The sequence below is a fragment of the Sinohyriopsis cumingii genome, chromosome 5, assembly GCF_028554795.1.
Source record: "Sinohyriopsis cumingii isolate HCF-2022 chromosome 5, ASM2855479v2, whole genome shotgun sequence".
NCBI lineage: Eukaryota > Metazoa > Mollusca > Bivalvia > Unionida > Unionidae > Sinohyriopsis > Sinohyriopsis cumingii.
Window position 1 is genome coordinate 127510671 of NC_142965.1, and position 16397 is coordinate 127527067.

General features: G+C 34.7%; 1 protein-coding gene across 3 annotated transcripts; it reads right to left on the reverse strand.

The window, feature by feature from the left end:
• Positions 1–5992: 5992 nt before the first annotated feature.
• Positions 5993–15619, reverse strand: LOC149800162 (uncharacterized). Of its 3 annotated transcripts, none has more exons than XM_089959763.1 (6): positions 15201–15619; positions 13204–13336; positions 11907–12058; positions 9770–9914; positions 7940–8067; positions 5993–6101 (listed from the first exon to the last, which is right to left on the reverse strand). In XM_089959763.1, the coding sequence occupies exons 1-6, from the start codon at positions 15244–15246 to the stop codon at positions 6016–6018; spliced, it is 690 nt and encodes a 229-aa protein (XP_089815889.1). In that variant the 5' UTR covers positions 15247–15619; the 3' UTR covers positions 5993–6015. The 3 variants fall into 3 exon arrangements, with proteins under 3 accessions (XP_089815889.1, XP_089815890.1, XP_089815891.1); XM_089959764.1 differs by lacking the exon at positions 9770–9914 and adding an exon at positions 11332–11455 and having other exon boundaries at positions 15201–15570; XM_089959765.1 differs by lacking the exons at positions 5993–6101; positions 7940–8067 and adding an exon at positions 11332–11455 and having other exon boundaries at positions 9772–9914; positions 15201–15572.
• Positions 15620–16397: the final 778 nt, after the last annotated feature.

The window sequence follows — 16397 nt, forward strand, 5'->3', positions numbered from 1 at the left end:
AAGTGTTGCATACGATGTAGCGAACGTCTGTTCCACAACTGTACTTTTTTCTTTAACATATGAAAAAATTTCTGCAGCAAAAAGATTTTAAAAAAAAATGTATCCATTCGGCAATACGTTCAAATGCCTATATTGCGGAATTTCCATTTAGTTAGTCAAGTGTTCCACAAGTTTTATGAATTTTCGGAAGTAGATTAAAGTATCTTGGTCTTGAATTATTCGAAATCAAATAGTCGTATTCCCGCTTGTCCAGAACACCGCTTTCACGCGAGTTTCCACATTTGATTTCCAGTGCTTAGTTTGAACGAAGCTGATGATATTTCAGATCATTTAATTTCCGCTGAGTTTTGAATTCTTAAATTCTTTTTAAACACTTATTCAAAAGTATCTATATTTTCCAGTGTCGATATAAAATCGAGAATTTTTCATAGTAAACAGTGCCCTGTCAAGTTAGAAATCGACATTTGGAAAGATTTGGTTCTAAAATTCCCAGTCCTGCTTGCAAACATATGAATAAGTGTACCAGTATATTTGGTGGAGGAATACTCTGGGAAGAGCAACCGACAAACGGGAAGCTACTAGCAAGCTTTTTCACATAGAGTCGAGATGGCAGTGATCGATAACGTCGAGAGCCTCAATTCGTTCCGCCACTGTATTAATACACGGTCCTTGTATTTATTTCATTTTAGACACTAATTCTTTACTACAATTAATTCATGAATTTCTCGAGTCATATGTTACTGCCGATGTTTTACTTCTCATTTTCACATAGAATACAAATCCTTAACAAAATTCAAGAAAATCTGTTGTTAATTAACATAGGCGATGATGAGCTTGATTATTAGTTAGGTGCAACATCACAACGTTGATTTTACACCGCGCTACGTCTACCTTCACAAAACGTTGACTTATTTTAGATAAAGAATGTGTTCGTAGTAATTTTGAAATGGCGACAGTTTAGTTTTCTGAGATATCAGTAGTTGTGGCTAATATTTGTGGTAATATATATATATATATATATATATATATATATATATATATATATATATATATATATATATATATATATATACACATACATATGCCGAGTTTAACTGGTTCCGTTTGGTTTGATCAAAGTGTGGATGTGTGTTTTTGCTACCTTTATGGCTTGACCAAAGTGTATCAGGGTATTTTATACTTATTTATTAAACCTTTTGTAGCCAAATAGCTATCAATTTTTGCTGTGTATGGGGCCTATTAGTTTGCAAGACGGCTTTTTCAATATCGAGGTTATACGTCTTTGGATATAGTCATAAATGGATGTAGCAAACCTGGCTGCAAACATTTGGATATCTTTTAATTTCTTCGTGTAAGTGGTCATATCAAACGGTACAAGAACGATTTTGCTTTGTTTCATATGTCATGTATTTTATGTTTCAATTTCAGATCTCATGTAACTATGATTTGTAAATATCGTATTCGAATGACAGTTTCTAAAGAACTATATTTTTATGAATATGACATGCTGGTTTTACGGCATTTCTTTCTTGTCATTTTGTTAGACTATCTTGTTCCATTTTCGCGTCTTAGATTAGTATTGTCATTTAGTACCATCTTCGTCTCCTGTTGATCGTGAAAAATTATTAAAGTTACGTTAAAAATCCAAATCACACACACACACACACACACACACACACACACACACACACACACACAATCGTGATATCACGGATGTGCAATGAGAAACCATTGCTTTAAATACTGTGCCCTGAAACATTCCAGATGCTACTTTCAACAGATATTGTTAGAAATATTAACTACTTCACAATGTCCGCCAAAACATGCAAATGAGTCTATCCAGTGCAGATACTTGCATATAATTCTATACTGAAATAATGTGTTCATTAACTCTTTAAGTGACAGTGTCATCAGCTTTTTAAGGTCTAGGACTGATTTAGTTTCCAATTTTGGTCAGAAAACACAGATATATAGTCATGCTGAAACAATTCCGAGATGATTTAAGAAGAACTGACTAATTCTTATCGTAGTAGTGGAAGTTGAACCCACCCGGAAGTACATGTGTCTCTACAAACTTCACAAGTCCCATTATGTTAATCACCATAGGGGGAATACAAATATAAGTAAATGTCCCTATATGTAGCTCAACTCTTGCACAACATTGTCACAGGAGTTGCTGAATTAAAATGTAGTAGAAGGAGGAGGAGGAGGAGGAAGAGGAGGAGAAGGAGGAAGAGGAGCAGTAGATGTAGTTGTTGCTGTTAGTTTAGTGTTAATGCATGTAATATATAAACCAGAACATCTTTGATTTGACTTATGCAAAGAAGCACATAGACAATACAATACATAAGTTCATATACAATACGTTGTTGCATAAATGAATGAATAAATAACGGCTAAAGAAACATGTGAGCACATAAATCAGCGGAGAGAGAGAGAGAGAGAGAGAGAGCTAATGATCTAAGATGGAATGCATTATCCAAATATCTACCTAGTTATTTTACAGTTTCTAAATCTTCATTTTTAAGTATTTGTAGTAATTTGTACATACGTGCTTTCTGCCAATGGTAATGGCAATTAAAAGATTTTCTCTGTGAGAGGTAAAGAGGACAGATTAAGACAAAATGATATTCATTTTTTATATCATTATTTACACAAAATTCATTCATTCCATTTGTTTCCTTCATGTCTTAACAGTTCTGATTCTTAATGGGTTTGATGAAACCTTCGTAAAGCCCTTATGTAGCTGGCATTACCAATTATTCTAAGATAGGAAGCGGTTTCGAAAATATCTTTTATATCTTTATACATATTTGAAGTGTTCGAAGTGTTCGAAGCAACTGCTGAACTCCATTAAGAACAAAATATATTTTTGTTGTCTTTGGTTAAAATGCGATCAAAAAGGGCATTAATGTAATACGATCAAAAAGGGCATTAATGTAATACCAGACTTAGGATATTACCAGACTAAATTACGGTAATATCAGACTGAATTAGAGTAATACCAGACTGAATTAGGGTATTAATACCAGAATAAATTAGGGTAATGTCAGACCGATGCCAGACTGAAATAAGGTAATGCAAGACTGCATAAGGGTAATGCCAAACCAAATTAGGCTAATACCAGAATGAATTAGGGCAATGCCAGAACGAATTAGGGTAATCCGAGACCGATTTCGGGTAATACCAGACTGAATTAAGGTTATATCAGACTGAATTATGGTAATACCAGACTGAATTAGGGTAATAACAGACTGAATTAGAGTAATACTAGACTGAATTAGGGTAATGCCAGACCGAATTAGGGTAATACAAGACTGAATTAGGGAAACGCCAGACCGAATTAGGGTAATGCCAGACCTAATTAGTAATACCAGACTGAATTAGGGTAATACGAGACTGAATTAGGGTAATATCAGACTGAATTAGCGTAATACCAGACTGAGTTAGGGTAATACCAGACTGAATTAGGGTAATACCAGCTTGAATTAGGGAAATGGCAGACCGAATTAGGGTAATACAAGACTGAATTAGGGTAATACCAGCTTGAATTAGGGAAATGACAGACCGAATTAGGGTAATACAGGACTGAATTAGGGTAATACCAGCTTGAATTAGGGAAATGCCAGACCGAATTAGGGTAATACAAGACTGAATTAGGGTAATACAAGACTGAATTAGGGTAATACAAGACTGAATTAGGGTAATACCAGACTGAATTAGGGAAATACCAGACTGAATTAGGGTAATACCAGACTGAATTAGGGTAATACCAGATTGAATTAGGGTAATACCAGACATAATAATAGACTGAATTAGGGTAATGCCAGACCGAATTAGGGTAATACCAGACTGAATTAGGGAAATGTCAGACCGAATTAGGGTAATGCCAGACATAATTAGTAATACCAGACTGAATTAGGGCAATACAAGACTGAATTAGGGTAATACCAGACTGAATTAGGGTAATGCCAGATTGAATTAGGGTAATACCAGACATAATAATAGACTGAATTAGGGTAATGCCAGACCGAATTAGGGTAATACCAGACTGAATTAGGGAAATGCCAGACCGAATTAGGGTAATGCCAGACCTAATTAGTAATACCAGACTGAATTAGGGCAATACAAGACTGAATTAGGGTAATATCAGACTGAATTAGGGAAATGCCAGACGGAATTAGGGTAATATCAGACTGAATTAGCGTAATACCAGACTGAATTAGGGTAATACCAGACTGAATTAGGGTAATACCAGCTTGAATTAGGGAAATGACAGACCGAATTAGGGTAATACAAGACTGAATTAGGGTAATACCAGCTTGAATTAGGGAAATGACAGACCGAATTAGGGTAATGCAAGACTGAATTAGGGTAATACAAGACTGAATCAGGGTAATACCAGACTGAATTAGGGAAATGCCAGACCGAATTAGGGTAATACCAGACGGAATTAGGGTAATACCAGACTGAATTAGGGTAATACCAGATTGAATTAGGGTAATACCAGACATAATTAGAGTAATATCATACTGAATTAGGGTAATATCAGAATGAATTAGCATAATATAATACCTCTTCAAAGTCTGAGACGAGTTGTATCTTTCTTAAGTTAGAAACCCGGTTTTTATATTAATCATTCTTTCGCAATCGTTAACCAATAAACGGTAACCAATAAATGGTAACCAATTAACGGTATATTTTCCGAAGAATACCATTGTTTCTTTAGCAGTTTGAACCAGTATATAATGATGGGCACATATCAATTTGAATGAAATGGATAACGGCGCAACTCTCCAAATAAAATCGAGTTTGTAGACTTTAACATATATTAACCATTTGCAATTGAATGACTCGAAGAATGCAATTTAATGACTTGAAGAATACAATTGAATGACTTGAAGAATGCAATTGAATGACTTGAAGAATGCAATTGAATGACTTGAATGCAACTGAATGACTTGAATAATGCAATTGAATGACTTGAAGAATGCAATTGAATGACTTCAAGAATGCAACTGAATGACTTGAAGAATGCAATTGAATGACTTGAAGAATGCAATTGAATGACTTGAAGAATGCAATTGAATGACTCGAAGAATGCAATTGAATGACTTCAAGAATGCAATTGAATGACTTCAAGAATGCAACTGAATGACTTCAAGAATGCAATTAAATGACTTCAAGAATGCAACTGAATGACTTGAAGAATGCAATTGAATGACTCGAAGAATGCAATTGAATGACTTGAAGAATGCAATTGAATGACTTGAAGAATGCAACTGAATGACTTGAATGCAACTGAATGACTTGAATAATGCAATTGAATGACTTGAAGAATGCAATTGAATGACTTCAAGAATGCAACTGAATGACTTGAAGAATAGCTACAGTAGTTAAATATCGTCTTAAAATGCAGCTTCATAAAAGTTGAAATGACTCTATCATGTATTGATTCATAAGTGTAACAAGGTCTGGTATTTTAGTATTTTGTTGTTGTTTAAATGGGGGTGGGGGAATGGAGAGGCTGATCTAAGTTCATCCACGGTTATTGGAGTATCCAGACATGTAAATATCGGCTCGCTTAAAAACTCCATGCAACCTTCTTCTTGTAAGTTTCTACTCGGCTCTAACTGACCAGTATTATTTTCTTGTGGTTGAAAGTTTCTTAAGCTGTTCATCAAAATCACCTCAATGATACGAATACGAATAATTCGTAAATCATTAAATGTTTTTCCACTTAATTCATTGTAGAGTAAATGACGTGTTCGGCAGTACTTTTTAATTGTTTTTCTTCACTATGAACCTCCACTTATTACCATCGATTTGAAAGAATTATAATGAATGAAGCACTTTCCTATAGCTCCATTTTTATTAACTTATAAAATTAAACCAAAAATCGTTATCTTTAATTTAATTTCCCATCTTGAAAAATCAAAACTGTTTTAAAAATATAGATTTGGTTTTTTTTGGTGGATATAAGAAAGGAAAGTTGTTCTTGTTTTCGTACAGCTTTTATTTAAACAATATACATAACAATACTGCAAGTAGGTGGTAGTGACGTGCTATAACCAATATCATTCCGCTTGATCCATTATTATCTGCAAAGACATTGGAAAAAAGATTAGAAACACACCTTTTAAACAATATTTCCTTTATCACGCAATTCATTCTAATAATACAGCATCCTTTTAATTTTCCAGCGACTCCTAGCAAAGTACATTCACCCTACTTTCTTCTCACTATATAAAATCATTTCATACCAAAGAAAGGATGTGAACATTCTGCTGTAAGAGATGAAACTCTGGAAAAGCCATATCTTGCTTATTATATTACAAGGAACTCATTAATAAATCATAATAATAAATTAATTTATTAAATAAAATACCATTCCATTTCATTACCTACCGCATTTGTGACGGTCACTTTTTATTTCTATAATTGAACTCATGTAAAACAGAGTACGCAAAAAATCATGCTGTTTAGTAGATAGTCCACATGTGCAGTATATTATATTATTATATGCTCATTTTTTTCCCCGTTAACTTTACATTGTCAGAATTGTTCAATATTCCCCGATACTGAACGCGCGCGACAATACACATATAGCATTCACGTGAATAAAGGAACTACTTTCTTTTGTAAACAAACAATGGACTCAGACGCCAGCACTTTTGATTTGTAAACAAATCATGTACACTCGCCTAAGAGGCTCTTTACGTTGTGATTGTTTAAATTTGTTTCTGAATGAACTAAAACATGTTTCGTGGACTGCAAACAAACTTAGCTGTTTTGGCACATTCCGCGTTGATACAATGTTTCGGATTTAGGCTAGCTACATTATATAAATGACGGAAGATTAGGTCCTTACAAATAACATACAAGTGACAAGGCATATACTGTTTTCTTTAGCTGGTGATAAGAATGGCAAAATAAAATATACTTACAGTTTTACATCCTGAATTTCCTCAAAATGTATTTTCTTAATTCTGCAAATCCGAATTACATGAGCCATGTCATCGGTTTTCAATCTGGATTACACATTTCGAAATTGTTCTGTAATTTCGATGATAAGTGCAATTGCATCCTCCTTATTGCACTCAAAATGAAATAAGCATTAAATTCCATAGCGTCATTTTGATAATTGCAATTGAAAGATTTCATATTTTCCCACATTATGATTTCAAACATTCAATGACAGAAACAGACACATTTGCAGACGTAGACACGCTTCTCCCGCGCCACTTCAATCCGATGTATTTCATGTATAATTTGCAAAGAAGAATCCAGTCCAAAATCACAAACTTTCGTCGAATCGAAACAAAATACCAAAATATATTCATTCCAGATCAAATGGAAAAGTTGTTGCAATGCACATTCATTCACAATATGACTGCAATTTTCAATTTTAACTAAACACGCCATTTTCTTTCGAAAGTTATGTCGAGCGCGCGACTAAGTTCTCATTTATTTGGGCGGAGTTATGTGCACATTAATAATGATGTCATTGTGTAATGACAAATCTGCGCTTGTGTATTTAGTTTGGAATAAGGCATTCATTCATTTACGTTGTTTCTTGTAGTGTATTTATTTTATATAATTAAACCTGAGGTAGAATAAAAAAATGAGCATATAATAAAAAGGTTACTGCATTTGTATGGGAAAATATGAACTCGTTTTGTATGAAGGATATACTGCACTCACAAGTTCGTGCAGTATTCCATCCAAAAAACTCGTTCATATTTTCCCATACAAATGTAGCAACCTATATATATATATATATATATATATATATATATATATATATATATATATATATATATATATATATATATATATATATATATATATATATATGTATGTATGTATGTATGTATATGTATATATGGATACATTGGTTAAAAGGTAGAAAAATAATTTCGTCCTCGTATTAACAGACCATGTTTGTGTTCCACACACGAGCTAAATACCAGTGACGCATTCATGACCGCTATGGATTCCTTCTCGTACTGGGGGTATTGTTCGTGAATCGTCTGCATAACACATTTGTCTCTTAGATTGATGTATCTAAAAGGGTAGAGAAATTCAGTGAAATGTTGTTAAGATGTAGCACATGCAATACTACAGAAATACCTCGAGGTATCTAGGAGGGAGATTTGGCTGATAATACAGAAATATGTCGAGGTATCCAGGAGGGATATTTGGCTGATAATAGAGAAAAACGTCGAGGTATCCAGGAGGGAGATTTGACTGCTCGAGGCCCATCTGTTGCACTGCCAGATTCTTTGATTTTACTATCAGTTGGAAGTATATCCGCGTTGAAAACAATTCATCTATACTCTTGAGATCAACCAGTCATGGGAAGTGCGGTAATTCAGTTAGAAGAGCGTTCGATTCATAATCGAGTGGTCGTGGGTTCATTACCCGCCCAAGCCAACCATGATCAGAGTTTTAAGTGTGTAGTTGGGAAAAGCACTTGGTTCCAATTTACCCGAAATAATTATAGCCAAATAAATTACCGTAAATAGCGCGAAAACCAGCAGTATCAAATCAACCCAAAACAAGCAACCACCCAGCAGTTCAACGTTTTATTTACATGTGAGAAACAAAATGGCATACAATGTTGAATAGATCTTAAAGCCTGATAGAATGAACAGTATTCGTAAATGGAACGGATATCCTGGCTCGTTTAACAGTAGGGACTCTGCTTAAAATATTATGCCGCGAAAATAAACGATCTGCCGAAGCACATCTCTCCATCGAAGACCAAGGATGCACATTACATAGAAACATTAAAAAGTACGAATACTTTGAGTTGTTGAAAAATAACGAGTTTATATATGTGAAAGGCGTGGATAAAATAGTTCTTTAGAGAATAAAAGGGCTAACGCTCCGTCAGTTTACTGTTAACTTCTGCGTACAGAGGACTTGGAATTCATCTCATTTATTTAATTAACTGGACTTCAAAATTATTATTTTACTACTCAAAGGAACATGAAAATAAATTATCTTCGGCATGATGACTTACAATTAAACTGTGACTAATTATAGCTTGAAGATAAATAAAGAATAAAGTAAAAATTAAACTAAAGAAAAGAAACAGTAACTTCAAAACTCCAATCCAGCTATTTAAAATATCTTTCAAATAATAAGGGGCACACAAATGTACATACATATGACTACTGAGTGAAACCAAACAATTATTAAAATCTGCAATTACTGCTGTCTTGATCTTATTTTTGTATGAGGTCTTGATATTCGCAATTTCTCTGCCATCACATATTGATAATGATGCAGTTCTTTCTAAAGGTCGTTATTACGGTCTCTTTTAGCCTGTTCACAATTCACTACCTTATCGCTTATGGTTTACTACCAGATACCATATTTTGCCCATTAAATAAACACTTTTGGCTTACGACCAGATACTATATTAGCCCAATAAATAAACACTTCCCAGGGTAGAACCAGATTTGTGGTGTTCGTTGGGAACACCACTACATTTACATTCTGAGAAACAAGTCAACGAAAAATATAAAATATACAACATTACGAAATGTGTAACCAAAGGAGACAAAAAAATTTGATGCAACTCAACATTTGCAATATGCACATGTGTTACTATTCTAATCTTCCAGCACAGTTTAAATTGTCTTTTTTTATATTTTAATAGCGCAGTTATCAAAGAATTGAGATCAAATGCAGATTTTTCGTATCTTAAGACTATCATCTGAAAATGATCAAGCTTCCACGCTTAAATCGGTCAAATCACCCGTGGCAATTGGAGCTAAGTGCCTTTCCAAAGGACAAAGTGAGGCAGGCGACTGGAGCTGGGTAGTCAGATATCCAACCCGCTACCTTTGGATTAGAGTCCGACATTCTACTATCTGAGCTACTGAGCCCGTTCGTATCGTTTGCTATGAAGGAAGAAAGAAATGCTAAAAACGCATTGGTATTAAGCTTAAATAAAATACAGGCTAAAGATATTACCGCAAACTAGTGAAGCGATGGTCATTTCAACTTGAATAACTACAGCAATTTCTTGATTTGCAAACGTTCTGGGTAACCATATTCGCTAGAAAATTAGGATTAAACAGGTATCATGGAAGATGAATTGCGCACGTTACGATCAGGTGAAGGTAATATACAAAACAATGGCATTCAAGATATACATTTTACGGTATATGGAATAAACAATAATATTAGCCTTTCAGAGTGGAACAAATGATGGTCAATTTTATCATTCTGCTATTTCAAACGATTTCAGATTTAACATAACACGTACACGAACTCAGAAGTGATATATGGAGGAAGTCCTGACAATCAACGAGAAAACATTTCTTTCACAGCAAGATTCGATTTCTTTACCACAATCAGTTAATGCCAAATGCAGGATTTTAACTGTTTTCTTTGAAAACGTGATCACTAGTAGAAGAATAATCGACACTGCTGAATAAATAAATACCAGTTGCTGTAGAAGATTTACACATTAAGGTTTATTCTTATGGTGTCCCAATAAAGCCGTATACTTTTCAGAACCAATATAGTTAGTTTCTTCTTTATGAAAAAAACAAAACAAAGAACACAGAAATAGCACCGGATGTAGACAAACGTATTATATTGACAAAAAAATTTGTATCAGGTTTGATATACTGAGTTTACATATTATTAATATTGTGCAACTAATAGTAAATTAGATTATGTGCATTAAAATGTCCGTGATTTATAAGCAGAAAACTTAACTTGGCACACAAATATATATATATATATATATATATATATATATATATATATATATATATATATATATATATATATATATATATATATATATAGAGAGAGAGAGAGAGAGAGAGAGAGAGACAGACAGACAGACAGACAGACAGACAGACAGACAGACAGACAGAGACAGAGGGATTCTTAATATCTGTTACCCCCATAAACAATCAAAATAAACATCTAAATCAGTTACCTGATACAATGTATCAGTGTATTATTTAAGACGATAAATAACATTTCGTTTGATTATGGATAAATGTATCTAACGGGTTCTCACACCATGTAAAATATGACTTATTGTGGGAAAAGTATATATATATATATATATATATATATATATATATATATATATATATATATATATATATATATATATATATATATATATATATATATATATATATTGTACCGAATAGAAATGTTCTCGATTAAATCATTATCATTTTGACATCTTAGAGCTATTTTCCTAAAAATGTTTCTTTATAAATAGGCAGGTTAACAGTTATCATTTAATTTGCATCAACGGAAATCATATGTACGTAACAGAACTCTTACCCACAAGCGTTAAATGATCCATCAGGTTCCTGAGTAATTTGAGACGACGTCGTCATTACACATATTTCCGTCGTTTTGGAGTTGTACACTTGCTTCAAGGTACCTTTAATATTATCAGGTATGCCTGGGTGGAGAAACAAGGGTTCCGCTAAACTCAGGTCCTATGACTATAAGTATAACATGATAGTGCCAGACATCTATTCAGGCAGGCAAGGTATGAATGAAAGGATATCACACTACGAACTTTAGGCATATAGCAGTAACCGAATAACTGAATCAAAGTTATAGTACAAAGAAGAAGAACAATAACACCCCCACCATATATATATATATATAGAGAGAGAGAGAGACAGGTCAATGGGCTCCAGGACTATGTGGTGCAATACTTTTACCATGACCAGCGGAACATTTATCAATTTGGTATAAGGAAAAGTAGAAGAGTAGAAGGAGAAATACCAAGAAAGATGGGAACGAGCAGGAGAAGGAGGATTATTATGGTGTCCTATTCCATGCGGTATATGTATCAGTTTGGTCTAAGGCAAACAAGAAGAACGGAGGAGGAGCGAAAATGTTACCATTCCATACGGAGCATGCATCAGTTTGGTCTTGGACCGTAATCTCTTCTAAAAAGTGAAGCTGCATGTCATGACCGGTTGGTTTAGTCAGATAGTCTGGACAGTTTACCAGCTCACGTATGGCACATCTAGTTGCTTGCAGTCCGCTGTCGCTAGAAAGAAGACAGGAAAGAAGATGTGCTATTTATGCTGTTTATTGTGGCATCTAAAAGGTGTAAAGTGTTTTCAAAATACATATATGAGAAAGCTATATGAGTCTCAAACATATATAAAGAGTGTTGCATTTTGCGCGTGTGATAACGGTGTCATAGGAATTCTTGGCATCAATCTTATAATAGAAATTAATGATGCCTATCCCGTCACGTGACCTGGTATCGGTTTTGTCATATGGGTGGTTGGTACCATTCTAGTGCTCCATGGGCAAATTCATGAAATGTCAACTTACCTGGATTTATTTTGTTTGATTTGCTTTCAGGCAGTTTATTAAACTTTCCATTTACTCTGAGAAAATTTATAATCAAATTGTTGTTGTTGTTGTGGGGTTTAACGTCATTTTTCAGCATAAGATAGGCTATACATGGCGGCCAGTATTAATGGTGGAGGAAGAACCGGGGAAAATCCCGGAATGAACCACCGACCCGACCTACGAGAAGCTACTGGCAAGCTTTCTCACATCCCCACGTTGGCCGAACCCGAGACTCGAACCCACGCAGACAGAGGTGAGATGGCAGTGATCCGAAACGGTGAGCGCTTTAGACCACTCGGCCACTCGGGACCCCTAATCAAATAGTAGGCCACCAAAATAAATGTATTGCGAATAATCAGGAAATCTATGTAACATGACCTAATGCAAAGCATTAAAATGAAAGCACCTCATACAAGTTAGCTTTTGTTTCCGTAAGTTTATTATTAGTATGAAGTTGAGGCCTCTCAAAACATTTTAAAGTAAAACCCAATTATATTTTCAAAGCTAATAAATCAGGCTTTAGACTTAGATCTACAACCATTCAACTTTAAATGCAAAGAAATGAATGAAATTCATTATGCTTGTAAATATCAGTTCAGGAATTCAGAAACCGCTTAAACTGAGACTGCTTGCTAAAATGCAGCTTTTCCGAAATTATAATTTCTCTACGGCAAATGCTTTCACAAATTTGCAAGAATCTTTTGTTGGCTTAGAAGGCTAGAGAGATGAAATCGTTAAATTACATTTAATATGAATGCTTGGTTTGTACTGACACCAATCGTCTTCAGTTCCCCGCATCTTTTGTAACCACTCATGGCAAATCTATGTTACCTGCACATAACACTGATCCTGTAAATCAAATTATCGTCGTCCTCAATAAGTAATGAAATTGTCTGCAAGCAACCATCGAGAGTTCTCTTTTCGCATACTGCCACTGCAACAATCGAAGTTGTCGGGTACCATACTGAAACAATATTTTTTACTTGAGAGGACAATACTTCCATATAAATATTCGTGTTGTCTACGTGATAAATATGAACATTTTCTTTTTTACAGGTCGATCGGGTGGTTCATAGCTTTACCTCCTTCCTGAATTGTTAAAATGGTATTTCGCATTTCATGCAAAATAAATACAAATCCAATACTGTTCTTGTATGAGTAGTTATGTAAACGATGATAAGATATATATCTCTCTCGCACACACACACACGAGCACATACACACTCAAACACATACACACGCACGCAGACACACAAATACAAGACACATACACACGCATAAAACACATTTATTTAGCGGATGGTTTGGCATTACAAAATATTCGATCGTTAAATACAAACGCTGATTATGACTTTCAGTAGAAACAATTTGGATATTTGTACATTCTAGATATTCGCAGATATTCGTTTATGTGTGTTCCAATGGCACAATTCTAATACAAAATGTTTACAATCGTTTATTTAGTTTGGCATTCCATAAACATGTGATAATTCAAATAGACAACCATGATTATTTAACTGTAATTATGCTGTATTGCGCAAATCATGCTATCGATTTAAAGCTCATTGATGGTTCAAATTTGAAGAAACATAACAGTACAGTGTATATAAGTTTCAAAAAGGAATGTCATGGCAACAAGAAACAACGTGAAAATGAAAGAGAATAATGCATATCTCTATATTTCGGCTTTTCTAACATTTCTTGTTTTTGCCCCGGTCATCGGTACCGTGGACATATTTTCATTGTTAAGACAATGGCATGTATATCATTGGCGTTTATACGGTATTTCATTAGCGTTTATACGGTATTGATTGTGCAAACGTTAGTAAGAGATCGGTGGGAACGTGGTAGTATACTGAGCAAAGATGTGGACGTATTGATCCAACAAGCGAATAACGGCTGCGATTTCTTCTGCAAAGTACAGTTATGACCACGCCTGAAATTAGGATAGGGTAAGGAAGACTATGTAATGACATTTAACGTAGGAGGGACCGACTTTCTGTGCATCAAGGACATGTAATAACGCGCCCCCACCTCCGTAAACATTCACTGCTCACTGAACAGTATATCGAGGTTGTAACATTCGATGCAATATTGAGTCAAGTGAGCCTCCCAAGACATGCCAGCCGTCTTCTAATCTGGAACAAATGAATAACAAAACGCTCATCTTCTAGCAAATGTAGGGATGGGGAATTGGACAGATTGAATAGCTGGGTAAAATAAAGCAGTTGGTTTTCATGTCAGAAAGAAACTGAAATGATAAATTGCCGGATTAATCAAAATTGGTCAAAGTGCTGTAACAGATCCACGATCGAGATCTTGGATTATCTGTATACAAAAATTTACGTGGGTTCTCTCATTACAAAATGTATAGGATGTTTAAGTCTTTAAGCAAGCCTTTAATGTTACAACTACCTCTGTATAAGTTGTTTTACATGTGCTGATGTGCCGTAAAAATCAACCAAATAATCAATAAATCACTCAATTCAAATCATCAGCACATAAAAATCAACCAAATAATCAACAAATCACTCAATTCAAATCATCAGCACATAAAAATCAACCAAATAATCAATAGATCACTCAATTCAAATCATCAGCACATAAAATTAACCAAATAATCAATAAATCACTCAATTCAAATTATCAGTACATAATATCAAAATAAATGCCGGAAAACAAAATATATGTGCTTCACTCTATGCTTGCACAGGCAAAAAAAAAATAACGACGTAGATAACGATGTGAACGACGATAAAAAGACCAGCATAAAGAGTCGTTATAACGGCCACTTATGCCAACGACATTATGGATTGATGTGAACTTACCTACTGCGAGTAATATCCCAAAACCGTAGCAGTTTATCATCGCCATCTAATTAAATCTAGTAGAGCAGATTTTCCACAGCATGCAAATTTCCTCTTGCTTCTATTTCAATGGTATGTTTGTTTATAAATGATATGTCGAGAACTGTACACTTAATCACTTGAATCAGCACTCGTTTCCATTGTTATAACAGAGGGAAAAGATAATACACGCATGTAGACTTTCTAGCAGTATACAAAGTACGTTAAGTTCAGGGTCATCGTGCTGGATCTACATACATGTTGGATCTACATACATGCATACACAGACCCATTTATACAGGATTTGTGTATCTGATAACCTTCTGATGCCGTACCAGCTTATATTTGGAACTCGAACCTCGAGTGTATGAGGCAGACGCGCAAGCACATATGTACTAAAAATGTATAAACACAAGAGGACGTTATGCTAAACACAGAACACAAAGAAAGTTTGGATAAGTAAGTTATGGTCAAAACATTCAACAGGATTACTTTTATTGAAGAATATTGACTTTCATTTCTGATTTGTAAAATTATCATTGTTATCATGAAACATTCTATTCCAGCAAATATATGGTTAACGTAATTTGGAAATCACCATATATATCTCATGGTTATAAACCGATATTACTAGATCGTTATGCGAGTGTGTCTGCTACACACGAGTACATATAACACCGATTGAATAGCATCATATTTTGATGATGTGCGCTTAGTCGTGAGGGAATATGAGCTCGTGTGTGCAGGCAAGGCGATGGTTCCGTTTACCCGCGGACCTGGGTTCGAATCTCCTTAGAGTACGAACTAAAAGTTCTCTAACCTGCATGATAGTATTATATATTGATTTTGCCTTCAAGCACTTTCCGTTCGGTTTGGTGTATATTTATAACTCTCTCTCTCTCTCTCTCTCTCTCTCTCTCTCTATATATATATATATATATATATATATAATCATTATTTGATACAAAGGACCGTTCCGGTGGCCTAGTGGTCAGAGCGTCCGCCTCGGATGCGGGAGGTTGTGGGTTCGATTCCCAGCCAAGTTATACAAAAGGCTTATAAAAATGGTACTAACAACTACCTCGCTTGGCGCTCAGTATTAAGAGGTTAGTGTTAAGACTGGTCGGCCTGGTGTCAGGATAATGTGACTGGGTGGGACATAATGCTACATGTCTGCAA